The sequence below is a fragment of the Hyperoodon ampullatus genome (genome assembly GCF_949752795.1).
Source record: "Hyperoodon ampullatus genome assembly, chromosome: 5".
NCBI lineage: Eukaryota > Metazoa > Chordata > Mammalia > Artiodactyla > Ziphiidae > Hyperoodon > Hyperoodon ampullatus.
This window is the reverse complement of record NC_136918.1, coordinates 130,761,293-130,785,860: the sequence shown is the minus strand read 5'-3', so window position 1 is coordinate 130,785,860 and position 24,568 is coordinate 130,761,293. Positions and strand designations below refer to the sequence as shown.

The window sequence follows — 24,568 nt, the reverse complement described above, 5'->3', positions numbered from 1 at the left end:
CGGGAGAGGCCACAACAATGAGAGGCCCGCGTACCGAAAAAAATAAATAAATAAATTAATTAATTAATTAAACAATTTCACTAAGGAAGGAAATTGACATTAATTGAGCAATTATTTTGCCAAGCACCGTGCTCGATCTGTTCATTATCACATTTAATTCACACAATGATGTGAGATATTATGTCCACTCTGCAGGTCAGAAAAGTGAGGTTTACAGAAAGTAAATAACATGCCCAAATCACAAAACTAGTAGGTGTGGAGCTAAGGTCCAAATTCATGCCAGCCTAATGCCAGTGCCTATGCCCCAGTCACTGTCACTCCCATTACCAAGTTTATTACAATCTAGTTATCAGCATGTCCTCCACCTGATTACAAATAAAACATATTCCTCTTTCCGGGGCAACAAAGACCACAAAGCTTAGCTTTGGATCATCTATAGGTCAAACCACAATCTCCAAAACATAACAATGTGGTTAAATTTTAAGCCAAATTTGGTTCTGACCCAGACCTTGGGACTATTAAAGGATTGTGCCATCCTTCAGAAAAGGGAGGGAGGTCAATCATTACCTCTTCTTCAAATAGAAGAAACCTGAGGCCTAAAGAAAAGTACTGATTTTTCATTCATTCTTACAAATGGACATAGAATTGAACCTCCTTTCTTTTGACTGTATGGTCTAAACTAGCTCTACCCAAACATTGCCCCTAATGGACATGAAGAATTTAGAAACCAAATTCCAGGAAAGGAATCCACACAAAATAGAACCAACCTACCACCTGCCCCTGGGCTGAGGCCTATAAAGAGATGTTCATTTTAACACCTACCTTACCCCAAGTTCTCTTGCCCAACATTTTGCATTAATAGAGACATCGAGAAAAATGTTTGTCACTGCTATTCTTGCCCAAGGCTTTTTTTGGCTTCTGTGAAAATAGAAGCCCCATGAATTACATTCTTAAACATGTCCACATTCTTGGCAAAGCAACCGAAAAATCTTGGGGGTCAAATTGGTGATAGCGTATCTACCAAACAGATACTTTATAGCTGCATTTTATAAACTATGAAAGAACGTGTAATGGATATCAGAAAGCCAGAATAGATTTTACTAGGTTGTTCTACAACCACATTATGGCAACTTCGCAAGCCAGAAACCAAAAACTCTCCACCTATCAACATAATTTAAGCAGGCCATAGGTTCCACCAAAGCTGTAAAGAAATGAAGGCTACCTAGATTCAGAATCAGAGATCTAGCCTTAATTAGCAAATTTATGTAGACCAAAATTTGACCTCATATTTCTCATCCCTAAAGTGGAGACATAATAGTTAGCTTACACAATTGTTGCAGGGATCAAATGAGGTCATTTGTGGGGAAACCCCCCTTGCCTAGCAGTACTCAATATGCATGGGTAGGATTTAAATCTGAGGGTATTCAGAGAGTAAGGCCGGCAATAATCAGCTGGCATCAATTATTTTTCACTGGGCACATTTATAAGGCTCTAGCAGAGAGAAGTAAGAGTCAGTTCATCCTCAAGCAAATAGTGACAACCACAAGGCACTTCATATGCCTTTGTAACCTAACTTTTATTTTTCTGTAGAGGATTATGATGGTTGGTTAAACCCCAAGAGCCATTATTATGTGATAAGAGCACAATGAACTGACTGTAAAGACAGCCTCCTCCATGGAATGGATTGTTCCTTTCATACATAAAGCATTTTCATTGCTTTCAATAGAGACTTCCTGCTGCAGAATGTCTTAAATTTATATGCTTATGCTAAGCATGGAAACAAGAGTCTGCTTTTAGATGTAGCTTTCTGTGTTATCTTTCCCCTCTCAATCCCTTCCATCTTATATTTTAGTTACTCACACCCTGGAGTATAGAATAAAGGTAACTGACAACAGCCCTAGACAGAGGCAACCCTAACCAAATGGCTTGACCACTGGTAAACATTTATAACAAACTCAATCACATCGTTCAACCAAAAAACAAGCCCTTACTTAAATGCTTTTAGTTGTAGTGCTGGGAGTGTCCTCTCTGTTCATGAAGAGGCAAAGCAATACCATATTTTAGGGTGGGGGAGTTGGGGGTATCATAACCCCTGAGTCTGAAATCAGCTTCTCAACTGACTAATTCATGAAGGATCAATGAAGATGAAATAGTCTCATTAGATTAAAATAATTAAGTAGACTTAATTTCTAATACATGTCAAATGGAATTAAAGCTATAAAATTCAAAGGGATCTTGTGATGCTTTAACAGAAAAATTATCTGGATAATTGCCAGGGGTGCTATGAATCCTGGGAAGAAAGATCCACGAGCCAGGGAAAACCATTAATGTTCCCAAAGGAAAAAAACTGTCAACACAAGAAAGTAGAATTAATGATCCATAATAATGGTGGGGGAATATGAATCTAAACATGCTTTCCCTCTTTTATTTTCAAAACACATTAACTCCTTATTTTCAGCTGACTCCTAAGATAATAAAATAGCTTTGCGGTGACAGTAAAATAAAGGAGAAATCTGTGACTGGGAAAAAAATATAGTTATTATGAGCAGCACACATACAGCCCATCAGTGAGGACAAAACCCAAGCAAGGAAGCTTGTACGTCATGTAAGCACGCCAGACGGAAAAGCAGAGGAACAGCTGAGTTGTCCTCCATGGTGAGAAGAAGAGAGATTGGGGGATATGGTTAGACAGCAGGAACCAGAGAGCTGGGATGAAGACCCTGCATGGGGGACGGGAGAGGAAGGAGATATGATGGCTGATAGCTGCAGAGGAAATTTTAGAGGAGAACAGAGCTGTCTTTTGACAGCTGCAAGGTCATTAGTATAACCTCCTGAACAGTCTTCAGTCATCTCTACATTACTGATATTGCTCTGTTGGCAGGCTTTCTGTCAGAGGGCTGTGACGATGCCCAGGACTGTGCAGAGATGAGATAAGAGCTCCTCCAAGAGGTCTGGTCACACCTGAGTTGTGTTGGATAGATCTTCAGGGGACCACCCCAGCAGTGGAGCACCAGCTCTTCAGACCCAACCTAGTTGCTTCCAGGTTTTAATTCAGTGCACTGGGCACAGAGACAAGAACTGGAGCCAAAAAAAAAGGATTCTATCTTGGGTTGTATAAGGGCTCATTCTTGGTTCTTCCCACCTCTGTCAAGGGCTGTTCTGGTCCAGGGGTCCCAAACTCAAATGACTTCAGGACACCAAGTGCACCCACAAATGGGAAATGCTACCAAGTGTAAGACAAGAGGAAACATCAGGTGGGAACTGGAGGTGGCAGACCCCTCATAAAGGCTTTCAGAATCAGTATTTAGAGAAAAAAGTGATGACTAAGCAAATATCTGTGCACAGGATTCAAAACCCCTATTAGACTGGTCTAAATGTGACAGCAAAGTGAAGTACTCAGGTGAACATTTGACCCAAGGCCAGTATCCAGGTATTTTAGGCAGAGCCTCTTCCTAAAGCCATCTTTCTGGAATCACCATATATCACCTAAAGAAAATTAAAGTGTCATAAATTAGCTTCTTTCAAATAATTCTGGTGTATTAAAATTAGATATCTTTGATAGGTCATCCATAGACTACACACACAAAATATTGTTCTCATAGGTCAAACCAGACCATATTCAGAAGGCTTAACTTAAAATAATTACATTCTATTACAAATTGTCAGAGAACCGGGGAGAGGGTGAGCGTGGAGTAGAGAAAGGAAGATTATTATGAAGTCTCGCCACACATGACGTGTCCCTTGTAGTTTATCACTAAATCACTAATCAAAAATGGGCCAAAACTGCAATAGCCCAGAAACATCCATAGCCAAGGAGAGCAGGGACCAGCCCTGTCCCCAGGCCCCAAAACTCCTTAAAAGTAGGAGCTTACAACCTAAGTTCTTTTTTAAAATAATTAATTAATTAATTTAATATTGGCTGCATTGGGTCTTCGTTGCTGCATGAGGGCTTTTCTCTCTAGTTGTGGTGAGCGGGGGCTACTCTTCATTGCAGTGCACAGGCTTCTCATTGCGGTGGCTTCTCTTGTTGCAGAGCATGGGCTCTAGACGTGCAGGCTTCAGTAGTTGCGGCACATGGGCTCAGTAGTTGTGGCTCGTAGGTTCTAGAGTGCAGGCTCAGTAGTTGTGGCACACGGGCTTGGTTGCTCCACGGCATGTGGGATCTTCCCAGACCAGGGCTTGAACCCGTGTCCCCTGCATTGGTAGGTGGATTCTTAACCACTGTGCCGCCAGGGAAGTCCCCTAAGTTCTTGCTATTCTCAGGCTATAGCCACATAAACAGACAGGGGCATTACCTGAGGGCTTCATGACCTTGAAACCCTAGAAATGCCAACCTTGATGACGTGAAATGTCCCCCACTCTGTCTTCAGGTTAGTCTTTCTCAATTAGGCCACTTTTCCACTCACTGTATTTTGTGAAACTAAGGAGGAAAGAGGAAAGACTGCAGAAAAGTCCTTACCTGTAGCTGCTGGTCTAATTCTGGAAAGACCAGAGGAATGGTGTCTTCAGGAGGTGTATCATCTAAAACATGAAAATAAAATGATTCTTCATTATTAGAGCCCTTTCTCTCAGGAGAGTTTTCTTGTTGTTACCATCTTTAGACTTACACCGTCAGTATACATCAGTTAGGGACAGAAAGAATGCAGAAGGCAATTTTGCTCATTTTTTGGTACAAACAGAAGCACAGAAGGCGTAGTTGGTTTGACCAAAATTTTGCAAACAAGTATCAGAATCCTCAAATGTTCAGTCTAGTAGTTCTCCACTTAAGAAGCACTGCTTATCTTTCAATACTCCTACGTTAGCCAAAACCAAAGAATATGATATTCAGGAAAGTGCTTTATTTAACAAGGTAATAATGAGGTGACCAGAGCAACCTCACTGGGACAGAGGAACGTGTTAGTGAAAAAAAGTGTTAGCACTGCTCTGAAAGACTCCAAAGGTGACAAGCTTTGATGGGTTTGCCCTCTGCTCTTACCACAAACCACCACTGACAGGCAGTTGACCAGAGCTTCCTCTGGGTGACAGTAGGTGACAGGCAGTAACCCGATCAGGGCATTTCTTCCCAACGCACCAGGCAGCAAACCCAACCCAAGGCCCATACACTGTCCTGATGCGGGAAAGCCCGCAACTCTGTCCTCAGCTGCCTTCATCTGGCTGACTGGCAACAGGCAGGTGTTGCTGGATCCAAAGAGGTGGTTCACAGAAGCATCAGAGGACACCTGAGAGAAGTTTATCCAAATCTCTTCAAGAACATACTTCTGCGATCCTTGCCATAGCCATAAGGCTGACCTCTTTAGACTAAAAAGATGATGAGAATTGTACCATTCAATTATTTGGCAAGGAGGAGAGTTTTTCTGCTGCAGAATTTCTAATGGAATTCATGCCAATTGAATTCATATGGTAAGAAAAGGTAAGAACCTAGCTTAAGAAATAAGGTGAGTGGAGACAACTCTATTCCCCTTCTAACCCTTCATATTCAGAAGTAACCACTATCCTGATTTTAGAGGTTATCATGCAGATGTATGTATTTATATTTTTATTAGGTATGTATACACCCACAAACAATATAGGTAATATAGTATTACTATGCATGGATGATTTTAAACTATAAATTGAATCACACTGTAGACATCCTTCTAAAATGTGTTCTTTATCTTTGGTTAACATTATGTGTTTGAGATTGAACTAAATAAACTTAGTTTTAGTTTGTTCATTTAACTGATATACAGTATTCACTCATTCATTTATTATTTGAATGTATTTGTCCATTTTCCTATTGGTGAATATTGAGTTCCAATTCTTTATAATAATAAATAATGCTGCAATAAAAAAAAGAAAAGGAAGAAAAGCTGCACATACAGTGAGAATAAAGTGCTTCTCAAGAATAATACGATCTTGAAGTAGAGCATTTTGACCCTCACTAGGAAGTTTAAAGAGTTATGGGATCTAGAGCAGTGAGTAGCTATTGGTGATTATTCCATTATATTCTACAGATAAAGATAGAAGTGTAGCAGTTTAGGTTGGGGTTTAACTAAGTAATTTTAGCACTAGTTAAGACTGACCTTAGAAGTGTAAAAAAAAAAAAAAAAGGAACACACTGCTGACCTAGCTCTGGTAATAGAGGACAGCCCTCTCGTCAGCAGAACCTCTGTATCTGGCTCTGTGGGTCCACTGGCCATAGATTTCCAGTCCTCTCCTTGTTGACATCTACCACAGGTATGACTATGAGACTACGATGAAATACAGGCTACACGAATAATTTCAATACCAAATCTATTTTAAATTATAAGAAAGAGGGCTTCCCTGGTGGCGCAGTGGTTGAGAGTCCGCCTGCCGATGCAGGGGACACGGGTTCGTGCCCCGGTCCGGGAAGATCCCACATGCCACGGAGCAGCTGGGCCCGTGAGCCATGGCTGTTGAGCCTGCACGTCCGGAGCCTGTGCTCCGCAACGGGAGAGGCCACAACAGGGAGAGGCCCGTGTACCACCAAAAAAAAAAAAAAATTATAGGAAAGAAAGATCATGCTTTTTATGTTCTCACTACCATAAACAAATTTATTTATAAAAACTGTTGAAGCTCTCTTTGAACGAGAAGAAGTAATACAGGCCATACACAACGCAGAAGCAAGCATCCTCTCCCTACTCACTGACAGTAGTATCCAAAATAAAACGCAGCACGCGAGGAGCTCCTGCCTTCTAAGAGATTACGTTTCTTCGAAGGCACCGAAGATAATCACCAGAAATATCATTCAAACAAGGACAGTATTCACCTCTTCCAAACACCTTAAGGGCCTCTGCTATATTTTAGTCAAGAGTAGTGTAATAATACTCCCACTTGAGTGGCTTCAGACAATGGCAATGGGGTACCAGCTGTGAATCCATTTGTTCCTGTACCTGCCAGACAATGGATGCCCCCAGGTTCACCGATGCTATGTAGCTGCAGAGAGCAAGTAGAAACAGGGAAATCTTCCCAAGACTCTCGCTGCAGGCTGGAGGGCCATCTCACAAGGAAACAAGGAGAGTCAATCCCTTGGCCCTTGGAATGCTTTCTTCTACTCGGAGGTGACAACTTCTGCCAAATACTGTGGCTTTTTCAATCCACTCCATCATTTGCAAAGAATTGCACAAAAAAAACAGATTTTTTTTTTTTAAAAGACAGAAATAATCATTTGTTTCTACTGACCCTTTGGAGATAGCCTTTATTATAAAACCTATACTTTGTATATAAAATGGACTTTGGTCTAATGTGCATTTCAATTTACTTCAATAAAATATCAATAACCCAAACATCATGATTATTTCCGCTCATTGAGTTCAAGGCTGGAGCAACTTGGTACGGGTAAATGGGAACATATTATACTTTGGCACCCCAAACTTAATAGTCACAGATGAGCAGCCACGTTTTAGAAGGAGAAAACACTTCTACAAAGTACAGAGCAGATAGTACATTCTAGAATTCTAAAAGACAGCCAGGAATGGAACTCAAGGCTTCCTGGGACTTAATCCACCTTGTTCCCTGTGAAGTCATGCTCCTTCCTGCTTAATTATATATATATAAAAAAAAAAGGAAAACAGATATTCATTTGCATGACTATAGTAAATAGCAAATATCTGGTATGACCCAGAATTAATAAAGCCTATTATAAAAATCTGTCATTATTGATAGTCACACCATGTAAAGACATATACGGGACCAAGCTGATAATTTTGCAGATAAGTAAAGGCTTAAGATTAGATTCCTTGAGTTGGAAAAAGAAAAAAGTCTGATTGATATAGAAATAAACATATAATAAATATTTTAGAAAGACAAAATAAAAGCAAGAGTTTTGTTAAAGTTGATTTAATCCAAGCAGGAAATGGCATTGGAAATAAGAAAACCAAAGACAGATGTAAGGAGATGACTGAGTTTGAAAGCCAGTCTTGTATTTTACTGCTTGATGCCATCTGGTTTAGCTGGTATCCCTGCCAGCCAGAAATTTCAGTGCTTGCAAAGCTGCTTACAAAGCTGCTCCAAGTTGATGTGTGGTGTGTTTACTTTTAAACAGTGGCTGCCTTCTTTGACTGGTTTTAAAAATAGGCAAATATTCTAAAAGCGGAAGGATGAATCACAGGATTGGGCCAAAAAGAAAGAAGGAAAATGACTTAGGCAGACTAGTAGCACAGCTGTTCCACAAACATTTGGCCAAATCGTTGTAAAACATTTTGACAGTGATATCAGATCGGAGTTCCTAAGAGCAGTTAAGTTTGTTTTGACAATTCCAGAAGCACAAAGTAAATTGTACAGTAGCTATGCAAGACACCCCCTTGGAAAATTTGGCTTTTTTAAAAAAAGGAGAGTAGTTGCTAGATATGTTTATAATGTGATAAAAATCAGAATGCAAGTACTTTTTTGTTAAAATTTATTTATCAATCAAATATTTATTAAATGCCTATTACATTCAAGGCAGGGACTGAGGTTCTATGCCAAACTGGCAAATCACTTTACCACATTTTTTAATGCATTAAGAAAATAATTCATAGGCTTCCTTTCCAAAATGGCACTGTGGGCTTGACGGACCAAGAAAAATGTATCCTCAAGAATTTGTTAAAGGATGAAAGATAAAGGAAAGAATGAAAGAGGAATTTTTTCTTTAATAAGCAGATGTTCACTGCTTGTTTTGCAAACACAATGTGACTAAGTCAATGGTACTTAATATAGAACTTTCTGATTGGTATCCCAACCATTATGACATACCATAGTACATTTTATGATGGGCTTGTCTCAGTGTCTATTTAGCAGCTGTTGGGTTGCTTTGGTGGTTATTCTGCTTCAGGTTTCCTTAAATTGTCTGCTTTGTGCTTCTCCATGAATCAGATAAGGGAGGCCCATTGGGTCTGTAATCCAAATCCTCACTGTTATTTGGTAATTATGCAGCCAGAGCTCTCAGATAACGCTACAGCTGGAAGGAACTGGTGGTCATCTGGTCCCAGACTCTCAGAGCAGAGCTGAGGACAAGGGCCCCACGAAAGGAAGAGTCTCGTAAGACTAAGGGGCGTCTCCCCACCAAGGGCTCTTCTCATGCTGCCCTGTGCTTCTTCACCTTCTGCTTCATGGGTTCTCATGCACTTGTATTTCATGAGCCAGTAAAAATTTCCCCAAAACATTGGGAATCATGCCCTTAGACTGTCCAAATTTTTATTCAGCTAGTGAAGATTCTAAAACAACGACCATGTATCTTTAACATCTCTTTATGACAGAGGACATTTGAACACCAAAATTATAAGACAAATATAATCTTAGAATGCAAGTGTATCCATCATAATGGATAAATTTAGCTTTATAGACAAACACACACACAGAACCTCACTGTGCTGTCCTTCTTTCTTTCTTTTTTTTTTTTTTTTTGCGGTACATGGGCCTCTCACTGTTGTGGCCTCTCCCGTTGCGGAGCACAGGCTCCGGACGCGCAGGCTCAGTGGCCATGGCTCACGGGCCCAGCCGCTCCGCAGCATGCGGGGTCTTCCTGGACCGGGACACGAACCCGTGTCCCCTGCATCAGCAGGCGGACTCTCAACCACGGCGCCACCAGGGAAGCCCTGTCTTTAGTTCTTTTGTTTTACATCAGAGAGGAAAACTTCATCAGAACCAGACCAGGTCTGCGAACCAGTATTTGAGAACAACTGCTCTAGACAACATCTTGACTGGACTTTGGAGTCAACTCTCTCCCCATCCCACTGGGCCCTCCATCCTAAATATTGTACAACTGGGTCTATGCTGGGAAACTCTAAATCCTTGGTAGAATGAGTGTCGGTTTCCACATAGAGAAGAAGACCTCAGGAGAGGGAGAGGTCATGTTCAGAGAACATCCCCAAACCTCACTCCACTCCCCAACCTGGAACTTTGAGGGGCAGCTGGCCCAGAATCCGTTCAACCCATCTACGCTTCCGGCAGTCGAAGCCGGCTTCGTGGGAATGCACCTGCACTGTTGCAGGAGCTCTTCGCCGAGGCGGGCCCGTGCTTGGTTTAATGATCTGGATACACTGTCCTGAAATTCTTAATAATTTTTGAAGAGCCCCAGAATGTTTGCACTGTGCCTCTACACATTATGGTCCTGCCTCCAGGACAACCCCTGAGTGCTGGTCTCCTGGAGACTGTCCTTCAGGGAACCAGGTGCAAACTGACACTTACGAGGCAAGTGAGTTGGGGCAGTGGCTGCACTGCAGAGGCTCATGAAAAACCTTTCCTCTGGACACAGCAGGTTGGTGCCATTTGGTAGGATGGATAAACCTGCCTTTGAATCTCTGGGTTGACCACTTTTTTTTTTTTTTGCGGTACGCGGGCCTCTCACTGTTGTGGCCTCTCCCGTTGCAGAGCACAGGCTCTGGACGCGCAGGCTCAGCGGCCATGGCTCACAGGCCCAGCCGCTCTGCGGCATGTGGGATCTTCCCAAACCGGGGCACGAACCCGTGTCCCCTGCATCGGCAGGCGGGCTCCCAACCACTGCGCCACCAGGGAAGCACTGGGATGACCACTTTTTAATTGGTGAATATGGACAATCAACATAATATCTTTGAGACTCAGTTTTCTCCTCTGCAAAATGGATGTCATATTCCCTGTCTCAGAAACTTATTAGTAAAGGAATGCATATGTCAACCATTTTGCCTAAAGCCTGGCACCTAGGAAATAATCAGTAGTAATATTGAATGCTTAATATAATCGAGTTTAAATTCCTTTTCACCATAAACTCAATCAAGTGGTAATGGGGAGGCAAGGCACACACATGTGCGTGTGTGTGTCCGTGTGTGTGTGTGCCCACATGTACAAATGTGAGTATGTGTTTAATGATGGGGGTTAAGGTTATCTTCATCATCCGAATAATCCAAAGAGAACAGGTAGGGTCAAGATTACTGACTCTAATTACTGAGTTCTCCCCAGGCCAAGTTAAGGGAGATTTCCCTGGTGTGACCATAACCTCAGCTCTCTTCATTTAAGTCTGAATTTTAGAAGCATTTCTCTTTTACTTCCTTATCAAGGCACTTTTTATATAAAATATTGTAAAGAAATTTTTTTAACTTACACATGAAAGGTCTTCGAGTACTTTCCCTTTAAATCTAAATCAAGATTCACATTTTATTTTTAGAAAAAATAAGTGACATAAGTTTGCAAATCACATTACCAATACATCAAAAAACAATTTTAAACTTTCTGGATACCTTGGTTCTTGTTAGAACATCATATCATTTTGAAACACATCAAAAGCTTTTTTAACCTTTGCTTTCTGTTTGTTAAACATTAGAGATGCGAATCTAATACACATTGAATTTTCAGGGCCCATAAAATTAAAACTATAGATATGGATATGGATAAAGGTAGAGCTTTCGTATGATACCTAGCAGATTGTCAATTGTTTATAATTAATAAAAATCACCATGTTACCTTAACCAGTACCTAAACCTATCAGGCAAACAAGATCATACATCAAACAGACTGAATGATATTTCTCTGCATGGAGAGACCTGATTCAGTTTAAAGACAGATTTTATGTTTCTTTGAAACGCTCATCTAGTCACTATTATTGTAGCTATCATTTAGTGAATCTTATTGATTTATCCTTTTGTAAGAATATTTTGACTTATTTAGCTTAAAAACAAACTCCCTCACCCAGAAACATCTGCTTCAAGATGAACTCGTTGGAAGTATATTTATTTGTCAGACACCACTAAATAAAATTTACCTCTCCCTTTCTTCTTTCCTACTCTATGAAAACATATCAGAACTAACTTTCCTCCATCATTTCCCAGGTCCACTGGGGAAGCTATTTGCTGACAGGAACAATCATTCTTTTCTCTTATTACTTGGATCCTACCTCTAAATGGGCAATAAAGTAAAAACAGCCCCAAGGGCCTGGCTTTGAAGCCCTTCCCACTATTTATTAACTGTTTGATTAGAGGCAAGTTATTTAACCTCCCTTAGCCAATGTTTCCACATCTGTAAAATGGGTATAACATCTTCCTGCAGAGTTGTCGCCTATACTAAATTGATGAGATAGTACAAGTAAAAGCACCTAGGGACTCCATAAGCATTCATTTCCTTTTTGACCTTTCTTTACAGCCTTAAGCAACAGATTCCAACCAATAAATCCAGTTGTACCTCAAAGAAATCTTCAGTCGATATCAGAATAACAAATTCAAGGGGTTATAGATACTGTATTATTGATTTTATACTATTTGATAATTAAGTTCTACTGTGGTTCTCAACTCTGTGCTCTGTAAAGGATGTAAATATAGCAGACCCCCCACCCACTCCCACCCCACTCTTGAGTGGTTTTCAACTTATTGTTATCAGTACATGCTGAGGCAGCCCTAAAGGTAGGGTCAGAGTTGGGACAGAATGCCACCTGGGAGAGTTCAAAGAGGCTCTCCCAGCCCATGTCCCCAAATGCCATCCTTACCAAGTTGGCTGGTAGAATTCCAGTGGGAACTTTATCCCTAGACCTCCTACTGATACACAAAAATACACCCTGAGAGAGATAAAAAGGTAAACCTTGACACTTATTGCTTAGTGTGAATGAGGTTTTCCAGAGTCTTTCCCAAAAGCAAGGATTGAGACAGTGAAGAGAAGAGAGTACGGAAACATTGGGGCCCTGAAGAGGGAGAGAGAAATAACACCAAAAGGTACCAGAGGGAGAAAAAAGTTGAAGGAAGGGGACAATGACAAGAGACATTTCACCTGCATCACAATTTTGCTGAGAGCCAGTTTTGCAAATGTATGCAAAAAGACATTCACACAATACCCAGTTAAACTAGATTCAAGGATAGCTATTTCAGCTACTCCACATAATTCCCACTGCCACACAAAACACCAGATGTGTGAGGACAAAATGGTATTACTTAAGCAGAGTGGGTCTTTAGTTTTTTTTAACTAAAGGTCTTATGATTAATTCATGCCCAGATATGAAAAATTCTAATAGCTTGAAAAAAAATTTTTTTAACAAGTTGTTGAAAGCTACCAGCTAGGGCTGATACCAGTATCCTTGATTCTAAATAACAACCAAAAAAAAATTTTTTTTAAAGCCAAGGTCTAGATTTACACAAGAATGTGCCAAATTTTGGCTCTACTGAAGATAAAGAAAATTCTCAAGTAATTAACATCAAATCCTCATGTCTGTCTAACTCTAAATTCTCTCTAATTGGAGAAGGACTAGTGAGTCTCTAATAACCCAAGAAGTGGGATTCCTATTTCTCTTCTGCACATTTTCTATTGAGAAAAGTAACTTCATGATGGTCCCAATTTAGAAAGTCAACTCTTTGGAATTCCCAGTTTGGAGGTAATACTAGTCATATCATAGTTTATTAAAGACAAGCATTGCTGGGAATTTCCTGGCGGTCCAGTGATTAGGGACTCCATGCTTTCACTGCCGAGAACCCGGGTTTGATCCCTCATTGGGGAACAAAGATCCCAAGATATCGCAAGCCTCTCGATGCAGCCAAAAAAATAAATTAATAAAATAATATATATTCTTAAAAAAAAAAAAAAGACAAGACAGGTGTTGCTGCCTCTGGGAGTTATGGCTAGCTAAGTGTTACTTAAGGACGGGTTCTAATGGTATGCTAGAAATGGTGATTGTATTTTAGAAGGCTTTTTTTTCCCCCTAACAACTTGCTTCCTTCATTTAAGCCCCTAGAGGTCCCTAGTCTTTTTGAAAACTTGTGGCTCATTCTGCAATCAATGATCAATGATCAATTCCCATCTCCCAGGTCAGTCTGTCACCAAGTCCTTTCAACCCTTCCTTCCAAATGTACTCTGAATTCAATCATCCCATTCCATTCTCTAATCCAGGCTTTCATCACTTTGTCTGTGTACGATGATAAAAAGCCCCTTGCATTCTCTCATCTCCCCACATTCTAGACTATCTCAATTGAACGCTCACCATTTTCATCATATTACTCCCTTGCTCAAGAACTCTTGAAACTCTATTGCTTCTGATCAAATCCAAACTCTTTCACTGAACTTTTAAGATTGACTTGGTAACTCTAGTCTACTGCTATCTAAAAGAGACATTCTACCTAAGACTCCAGCAGAATGCCCAGCTCAGAGAGGGCCTAGTAAATGGCAGGAACTCTTCCACAGTTCAGACCTCTGTTCCAGCTGAAGAGAGTTTTAGTATTTCCTGAACAAATTGTGCTCTTCCTGACTTAGGTCTTGCTCACACTTTCTGTTTGAAAGAAAAAGGAAGAAGAATTGTTAGAAGATGTGTAGCTTCCTTTTCTTATACCTGGTATCCAGAAATGGCTCCTTTCCTACACTACCTTTCTATATACTACCTGCCTTCAAGCCCAGGATGACTATCACATCTTCCAAGAAGCTGTTCCCATCTGCTCTGGGTGACAGATTTTTCCCCACAGGAGAGATCATATTGCACTTCTGCCTTATAAAACCCATAGGAGAGATCATATTGTACTTCTCTTTGCACATATCACCAGCCTTTGGCAGAATGCTAGAAATATAGAAACTAAGTAAAGCTCAGCTAACTGCTAAGAGCAGAAGCAGAGGTACCCACAATCAACCAACTGGATAATTACTCCCTAAATAATTACAACTCAGTTATACTATAAACCCTACCTTGACAAGAAGTAGAAGTGTGAGATGTAGATGAAACACAAAGCTGCTTCATGGTTTATACTTTCCTTCATGTTCTAGAATCAATCATCATAAACACAGGGGCTAGCTGAGTCCTTAATTTATGTCAAGTGCTATGTTACATGTTTTATCTATATAGTGTCATTTAATTCTCACAAAAACTCTGTGACTTATTACTATACACATCTTATGAGAAACTGAAGTTCAGCAAAGTTGAGTGACTTACCCAAGATCATACAAACAGTGATGGAAATGGTTCTAGAAACCACAGCTCACTGATTTCAAAGCCGTATTCCCTTAACCTCTACACTAAATTGTCTCAGATAAATACGCAAAAAAAAAAAAAAAAAGAAAAGAAAAGAAATGGTCCTAACATGACCAGAGAAATAAGCACTGTATTAGGCTCGTAAGAAATGAACAAGTCAACATTCACAGGCAAAGACATCTCCTTTTCTCATGGACTCTGCTTACTCCTCAAGAACAAATTCAATAATAAGGAATTACTCCCTAAAAGTTTACCTTAGTTTTCCCATTTATTGTAAAAGTCTAGGATTTTTCCATTGTTTTCCCCCTAAGTGTGTGGTCTATGGACCACAGGCACTGGAATTCAAAAGGCATGCATAGTGTGTATAATGACAAGTGTTGCTTGGTGTGACACTCCACACACTCCTTATTCGAGAATTCAGAGGGAGTGTCCCCAGATATCTGCAAGGCATCTTTCTGTGCACTTGTAATCTCAGGTGCATGGGAAAATACAGATTTCTGGGCTTCAGTCCGAGCCTACTGCAGGAGAAGTGGGGCCATGGAACATGTATATTTGATGAGTGCTCTCGGGTGATTATTTTAAGAAAGATGGAGAAACACAGAACCCCAGCTCCTGTCTTGGATTCTCTAGTTAGGTGCCCTTTCGAGAGAAATGGGGACACATTGGTCATTTTACAAAATTTAATTTTCGAAGGTTCTTCATAAGGCTTCATGAGCATCTTTCTGTAGAACTGGAAGTCAAGAGTCAGGAATTAACTTGAAATAAATGACAACCCTTATTTGAAGCTACTGTATCAAAAACTGTGCATTTCAGAAGTGGGCATTCTTGGGACATTTGAAAGAGACTGGAACAAACCAATCTAAAATGACTGATGCAAAGCATGCAGGAATTCCCAGTCAGGGGCCAAGAGGGTTCAAAGGATGGTGGCAAATTAATTACAAGTTGTACATCTTGTACTTCAAGGAAGAGTCCATTCATGTAGCCCAAAGAGCAAGATCCACCTCTCCATGGTTCTTTTCTGTACATAAATTAAATTTTGTTAAAATGAATATGAGGGACCAATATGTTTGTGTTGTCCAAAATTATGATATAATAATATTGTTTGAAATAAACAAGTTTATATACTGAATTTTCTCTGTAACACTGTTGATTGCAACAGGACTTGTCCTGCTCATGTGGAACACGAACACAAGGAAGAAAATTGTACATCTTCTTTCTCCCTTGGGATTTTGGGTTTACATGTGTCTGTCTTGGGAGCTAGCCACTCAAGCACTGATTATTACTCAAAATCTTGCATTTATGAAATGCATAAAAACAGAATGAGCTTTTCTTTTTTGTTTTGTTTTTAATTATAGACTTTATTTTTTAGTGCCGTTTTAGGTTTACAGATAAATTGAGCAGAAAGTACAGAGAGTTCTTACATACTCTCTTTCCCTACAAACATAGCTTCCTTTTATTCCTAGAGATGCATGATGGGATAAGGAAGAGTTCAGACAGTCCAGTCTAGGGACCTGAGTTTAAATCATAACTTTGTTACTCACTAACAGGGGAGTCTCTGGACCTTGATCTCTGTCTCTGCAAATTGGAAATACTAATGCCTACATTGCATGGTTATTTTAAAGATCAGAAATAATATGTGAAGATCTAATGCAAAGACAAATGCAATTAACGGTAGTTGTCATTTCTTAGTTGAGACGGATTGGTTTGTCTTTTGGGGGGTTTCCCCTTCATCATTGTCTTGCAAGGCAACCTTGATTGGGAATATAATATAACAGCAGCCATGGGAAGAGTGTTGGAAGAACAGATGATGAAGAGTCAAGGCTTCACCTCTTCCTACTCTAGAACGAATTCTCCACTGGGGGCTGCATAGTCCAGGAACCCCAGGGCAGAGGTGTCACCACCATAATCACTTGGTATAGTAAAGTCTAAATGGGTTGTGTAGTGTCAGACTTCACAGAGCCCAGATCCTTACTTTGCATTATTTTGGGAAGGAACCTGTCCCTTTTCAATCATTACTTTTTAAAGCATTCCTTCGTACAGGAGCATTGTAGGAGGGAGGGAAGGAAGGAAAGAAAGAAGGGAGGGAGGGAAGGAGGGAAGGAGGGAAGGAAGGAAGGAGGGAATCAATGCTCAGAAGATGTAAGGTTTAAATGATGTTGTTTAAGCATATGACTATGTGATTTTAACAGATGACGTTAGACTGAAAGCAAAAGATGACACCAGTGGAAGAGATCCAAGCCTTCCCTTCCTCACTGCTGTGACCTCACACAACCTGTGGTCCCCTGTCAAAGACGGTGGAACTGAGTATGTGTGTTAAGAGGTCATTGAAGGAAGCCATGACAAAGGGCTCTAAGTACGGCAGCCTCACCTCAGACCATACTATTTCAAGAAGGTCCGCCTCACCTGTCCCATTCATCACTCCCGCTGAAGTCTGTTTATTAGCCGGAAGTGTGGGAGCACCAGTGAGAAACCAGCATTTGGAACTTAGGCTTCAGGAAATGCTGCTGGAACCGGGACAGTGATATTTTTATATTACCTAGCCAACTGCCAGCTCTTAATAAACATTTCCTCATGCAGTTTTAACAATGACATAATTTGTTCTCATTAGAAATTGTTATAGCTCCATGAATTTTATAATAAAAGAAAACTAAAATGGAAAAAGTAAAAAAATAAGAAGAGGGACTTCCCTGGTGGTCCAGTGGGTAAGACTGTGCTCCCGACACAGGGGCCCCGGGTTTGATCCCTGGTGGGGGACCTAGATCCCGCATGCATGCTGCAACTAAGAAGTCCACATGCTGCAACTAAAAATCCTCATGCAGCAAAGAAGGTCCCGAGTGCTGCAACTAAGACCCGGCACAGCCTAAATAAATAGATAAATAAATACTTTTTTTACAAAGAAGAAGAAGAAATGTGCTCAAACGACCAAAGGTTTGGAGATGGAAGCATCACCAGAGGCATTTCTGGAAGCCACTCTCCAACGATGCATGATGAAGAATCACGCTCCCCATCATTGGCTCATGCCAGGCATGCATTTTTTTTTTTTTGGCCGCACAGCCTGTAGGATCTTAGTTTCCCGACCAGGGATCGAACCCGCGCCCCCTGCAGTGGAAGCTCGGACTCCTAACCACTGGACCGCCAGGGAAGCCCCCAAGCATGCCTTTTTAAATGCCCTTTGTGGAACTAGAAAAAATGATGGTAAGAAGGCGGCAGGCTGGGGAGGCAACACTTTCCTTCAAAGCAGAGCATACCTGAGGCATTATCAAGGCTGAAGGCAATGCGTACTGGCTTATCCGCAGGTACCCTGGCTGTGCTGATCATGTGGGCACCTGAGCCTTGGCCTTCCTCCTGGTCTTCCAGCTGCAATGACAAGAGAGAGCCATTGTCACTTTACCCAACATTATCCCTCGAATTCTCAGAGGCCTTTGGAACTTAGAGGGGAAAGTTAGTAAGCACTGCTTTCTTATTTTAAAGATATTCCTAGCTCCTAGCTTTCTTTCCCTACACCTGTCTCATTTATAATTCTTTTTCTGGCTTATAAAAGCATTTGCTTTGGAAATACATCTAGAACAAAATATAAAAGATGGGGCAAAATCCCCACCCACCTCACTTTTTTAGTATCCCTTACACTGACTAGTCCAACCCTGGCCCTTTGAGGTCTTACATAGTATTTTATTTTTAATTGAGGGGGATAAAGAAGTCTTAATAAGGCATCAGACATCTTTTCACACTCAAAAGCTTAAATTGGATCTGAATTATTGATCTGGGAGTGGTAACAAATAACTATCATGGAATAATTTCAAGAATACCAAAGACTATTTTAAAATATCCCCCAGTTATATTATGAATAGTATGTGCTTTAAATATCTGATTAACTACCTGTTAATCTAGCAAACATTTCTAAGGTTGTGTGATATGAGCAAAAAACACATCTTAAAAACATCTATTGATGATCTACATCACCTACTAAATTACCATTTAATAAACTAAGATAGAATGAATGGAAAAGCATGCTACAGATAATATGGGTTGGGGTGGGTGGAAATACATGAATATTTCTTTGTATAATAATTTAACCAAGATATTTGATAATTTTTGTTCAATGGGACTAGGAAAAGATATTATTATAAACACAAGATATCTTTGCCATTTAAATCCATATATTTAACTTTTCTATTTTTAGTCCTGCTTCCCCCTAAGCCCTCTACTTTCCTTCTCATGGAGACAGTAAACCAAAAACTCTGAATGATATTTTAAAGAAAATGTCTCTAAAAATGGCAAAATATAAATCATCTCTTTAACCATCCTTAGCGAGATTCTGGGAACTGCTTTAGCAGGACATTTTCTCACAGCAAGGTTTCTGATTCTTTCCCATAACTTTTCTCTATCTAAAAATAGTGTCTAGAACACTGAATTTCATTTTTACAATTATTTATAGAGCCAAAGCGAATGCATATATATATAATATATATATTTAGACATACATACATATGGAATCATCTTATCACCAGTATATGGAAAAAGAACATGCTTATATTAAACACCTAGTATAGCTTTGGAGAAAAACCAGCAACTTTTCATCACCCAGTTAGAATCATATTTGGCCCATTCATTGAACACTACAAGTAGCAATGAACCATAAAGCACTCCAAGTCATGTCATTCTAAGTTAGAAAAGAAGTATTAATGTGAAACATTCGACTCAAGAAAAGGGTAATATAAAATCACTGTTACTTGACTCAAAATGTGTTTTATCTTAGCTCTGACATACATTTCTGTGTAGTCTCGTCTGCTTAGAATCAACCATCTTGTTAGCCACCTGTTCCTAGGGAATAGAACAGACTGTCTCAAATTTAACAAAACAGACAATAAAATACCCCTTAAAGTTGTAGCCAAAAGAAAAAAAAATCTTATTGTTACACCCTGTACCATCACCAAACCATTTATCGTAACATCTGAGGATGAAAAGCTTCACTCCTCTTTTGGCTAAATCTCCCAATGCTCTCCGGCACCAAGAAATAAACCACAAGAGGTAGAAATTTGCCTCCTGGGATTTTGTAAACAGATCTCTGGCAGGGTTTCCAGCCACGGGAAATGGAATTGATCAACGCAGCTAATTAAAGTCCCTCCCCTCCACACAACAGAGAACATCTGTCTGCCTCCCAAAGGATGGCCGCGGCAAAGTTGGGTGGATTTTGAGTTCCACACGGTGTCAGCCACAAGAGCCCCTGAACCAACTTGCCTTTTCATCACACCGCCTGGGGAAATGGGCCACTGATTCCTCCTCTCGGCGGTAGCAGAGCTTTGGTTAAGTTGCTGGTGCTCTGAGCGTTTAGTTGGGTTTTCACACCTGTCGCCTTACCTCACTTAGTTGAGTGTCTGCACTTGTGTAATCCAGGGCCAGCCACTGCCTTGGCCGGTCGTTGCCTTTGTGGAGTACAGACCTAGTGGCAGAGCAGGCTGCACCTGCCACATAGCAGCCGCTGACAATCTGAGGAGCAGTGACAGCTGGGAGGGCGGCTCGCTGCTACCTGCTGTCCCCCAGACCCTGGCGTCCCACGGGGCCTCCCTGTTGCACTTCCCTCCACGACCCCTCTCTCCTTTCCTTGTCTCTCCAACAGCCAGGATGTTGTCATGCTTCTAGAAAAAGCAAGAGCAAAAGAAACCCCTCCTCCTGTCAGAGGCATTGATAAACAGCAAGTCGTGGAGAGTCCAAATGTTTTAATTCATTAGTCCTGGCAAACCTAAAATACAAACAGACTTGCTTCACAAGACAGGAATGTCTTCAGCGTGACCCAATTGGTGTCTGTGTCTATTCCAGCAAACTGGCAAAGATAGCATGACTCCAGTCAGCAAAAATGTCGGCCGCTCCAGTCAGCTCCCCAGGACCCAGCCAACTTGGACAGGCCACAAGCCTTCTCTCAGATGATGGCAGCGATGATTCGGCTTAAGAACGTGAGGTCTGAGGTTGAGCTGCTGTTGGGCTTGATGACTTGATCCCATCTACGATGCAACCGACCGCAAACCGAGTCAATGGTAAACAGGAAGGGAAAAGTTCAAACTATTCAAATTTTTTAATAGCTATCAACCTGAAGATGGGTAGTACTTTAAAAGAGTTGGATGGTGATGTTGAGGTTAAATAATTAAAGATAAACAAGTAGCCAGAGAATGCACAGACTGGGAGAAAATCTTTGCAAAATACATACCAGGTAAAGGACGAGTATCCAAGATATAAAAAGAACTCTTAAAACTCAACAGTAGGAAAACAACCCAATTTAAAAATGGGCAAGGTTTCCCTGGTGGCGCAGTGGTTGGGAGTCCGCCCGCCGATGCAGGGGACACAGGTTCGTGCCTCGGTCCGAGAGGATCCCGCGTGCTGCAGAGCGGCTGGGCCCGTAAGCCATGGTCGCTGAGCCTGCGCATCTGGAGCCTGTGCTCCGCAACGGGAGAGGCCACAACAGTGAGAGGCCCGCGTACTGCAAAAAAAAAAAAAAAAAAATGGGCAAAAGATATGAACAGACACCTCACAAAAGAAGATATAGAGATGGCAAATAATCATATGAAAAGATGCTGAACACCATACATCATTAGGAAATTACAAATTAAAACAACATTGAGATTCCACTACACCCCGCTTAGAATGGCCAAAATCCAAAACACTAACAACACCAAATACTGGTGAGAGTGAAAAATGGTGTGGCCACTTTGGAAGACCGTTTGGCAGCTTCCTACAAAACTAAACATGTACTTACCATTATGATCCAGCCATCACACTCCTTGGTATTTACCCAAAGGAACTAAAAACTTATGTCCACACAAAGACTTACACACAGATGTTTATAGCAGCTTTATTCATGATTGCCAAAACTTGGAGGCAAAGAAGAGGTCCTTTCATAGATGAATGGGTAAACAAACTGTGGTACATCCAGACAATGAAATATTATTCAATAATAAAAAGAAATGAACTATCAAGCCACAAAATACATGGAGGAAACTTACATGTGTGTTATTAAGTGAAAGAAGCCAATCTGAAAAGGCTACATGTTGTATGATTCCAACTATACAACATTCTGGGAAAAGCACAATTATGGAGACAGGAAAAAGATCAGTAGTTGCCAGGAGTTTAAAGAGAGGGAGAGAGAGATGAACAGGGAGCATAGGATTTTTAGGGCAGTGAAACTATTCTGTGTGACACTATAATGGTGAATATATGTCATAGGTTTGTCAAAACCCATAAAACGTACAACACCAAGAGTTATAAACTACAGACTTTAGTTAATAAGACTGTGTTTATATTGACTCATCAATTGTAACAAATGTACCACACTAATACAAGGTGTTAATAATTGGGGAAATAGGGGAGGAGAAGTGGTGGGGAGGGGATAGAAGGGAACTCATTGCTTTTCACTCATTTTTTTTTTCTGTAAACCTTCAACTGCTCAAAAAATGTTAAATAAGTAAAAGGATTTAGTAGGTTTCCTTGGTCTAATGAATAAAAGGCTAATTTGTTATTCTATCCACAGTAATAAGGGGCATAGATTCAGATGATTAAAAACATTCACATATAAACCTATTTGCATTTGTAACTGCAAATCTTTCCAGGAATTATTATTACTGTTTGATGGTATTTTATGGATAATAATATTGTCTTACGTAGTGCATTAAAATTGATCAAAAAGACTCTTTTTTAAATAAATTTATTTACTTTTATTTATTTATTTTGGGCTGTGTTGGGTCTTCGTTGCTGAGCACAGGCTTTCTGTAGTTGTGGCAAGCGGGGGCTACTCTTCGTTGGGGTGCACGGGCTTCTCATTGTGATGGCTTCTCTTGTTGTGGAGCACAGGCTCTAGATGCGCGGGCTTCATTAATTGTGGCTTGTGGGCTCACTTGGTCCGTGGCATGTGAAATCTTCCTGGACCAGGGTTCAAACCTGTGTCTGCTGCATTGGCAGGAGGATTCCTAACTACTGCGCCACCAGGGAAGCCCCAGAAAGAGTCTTATTCAAAAAAGTTTATCTTCATCTTCCCAATAATCCTATGAAATAAACATGGCCAATACTGTCATCCGTATTTAACAGATGAGCAAACTGAGACTCAAACAATTTAAGTAAAATGTTCAAGGACAAATGATCATTATGGAATAATGACCCAGATAAGATCCAGGTTTTCCAGTTTTTAGTTCGTGCTATTTCCACTATACCAGGATGCACTGTGTATGAAATATCAACTTGAGTTGTTTCATTATCGATGTCTGACACTCAACTTTTGGAGTGAAGGAGACAAATGTATAACTTTCTTCAGGATCTATTACCATCCAGGTTCATCCGACACCAGCCATTTTTACCGTGACAGCTAAATTCAACCTCAAGGAAACCGAAGTTGTGGATCTTGTGTGTGCTGATGGGGAAGTGGATACCAATTCTGCACTGGCTCCCAAATCAGCCCATGGGTGTGTCTTCAGAAAAGCTGGTGGTGACAAGGACATTGCCAAGGAAATCAGTAACTGGAAGCATCTGGATTCCAGTGAAACTGACCCTTCAGAATGGAAAGGCCCAGAATGAGGTAGCATCTTCCTCCTCTGCCCTGATCATCAAAGACCTTGGTGAACCAACCAGAGATAGAACAGGGCAGTTATACATTAAATACAATGGAAATATCACCTCTTATGATATTGTCAAAAGCACCTGACAGGGCTTCCCTGGTGGCGCAGTGGTTGAGAGTTCGCCTGCCGATGCAAGGGACACGGGTTTGTGCCCCGGTCCGGGCGGATCCCACATGCCGCGGAGCGGCTGGACCCATGAGCCATGGCCGCTGAGCCTGCGCATCCGGAGCCTGTACTCTGCAACGGGAGAGGCCACAACAGTGAGAGGCCCGCGTACCGCAAAAAAAAAAAAAAAAAAAAAAAAAAAAAAGCACCTGACAGATGCAGCATAGATCTTTATCCAGAGAATTCTCCAGCACCTTTACAGCAATCCTGGGGACTACCCATTGTGTGGGCTGCAATGTCAGTGGCTGCATCCTCATGACATCAACAGTGGTGTGGTGATGCCAGTTGGTAAAGAGATACAAGGGAAAAGATGTCATTAAAGGATAATATGACAACAACAACAAGAAAGAAACAAAAAGAACACATCTAAATAGTCTAAATGTGCTCTGTCCAAGCCTGATCACATAAATTCAAGGCTTTAATAATAATATTCACCAGTTCTTCTGTTCCCATGGGAGCAGTGATGTATTTCTTGGCTCTTTATCTAAACACTTCCAAGAGGGTAACAAATCTGAAACTCAAGTGAAATCCCTTCCCACAAATGTAACCCAAAATAACTACATGGTATTTTAAGAATTCAATAGAATTATATTAATTCAATCCAGAAAGGATAGTGTGTGTACATCAAAATATTAACAGATTAACAGTATGTCTCTGGCTAGAAGTAATATGTAAAATTTTTATTTTCTCCTTTTCAACAGTAAATGGATTTTTACTGCTACATGGAAAGTTATTTTTAATGGAATTCAAGGAGCTTTTCAAAGGATGAACCCTTGACTTGCTTCTGAATTATGGTCTATAATACACACAGTAGCTCATGGTACAGACCGTTATCACAATTAATGTGATCTCAATTTCTTGGTACAATTCAATAAGCATCTTGGGAAGACTTGGTATGTGCCAGTCTAGCATTTCCCAAATT

General features: G+C 40.7%; 1 protein-coding gene across 2 annotated transcripts in view; it reads right to left on the bottom strand.

Annotated features, from left to right (window-relative positions):
- MAP3K7CL (MAP3K7 C-terminal like) overlaps window positions 1-23,831 on the bottom strand; it is a gene marked incomplete at both ends in the record, with an annotated part of 42,840 nt that extends 19,009 nt beyond the window's left edge. Inside the window, 3 exons of one of the 2 annotated variants that reach the window (XM_079705094.1) lie at window positions 4,460-4,521; window positions 18,133-18,241; window positions 23,796-23,831. In XM_079705094.1, coding sequence (XP_079561220.1) covers window positions 4,460-4,521; window positions 18,133-18,202 — 132 coding nt within the window. Of the gene's footprint in view, window positions 1-4,459; window positions 4,522-18,132; window positions 18,242-19,651; window positions 19,688-23,795 lie in introns of those variants that run through there. The other variant, XM_079705093.1, reaches the window with a different exon arrangement.
- Window positions 23,832-24,568: the final 737 nt, after the last annotated feature.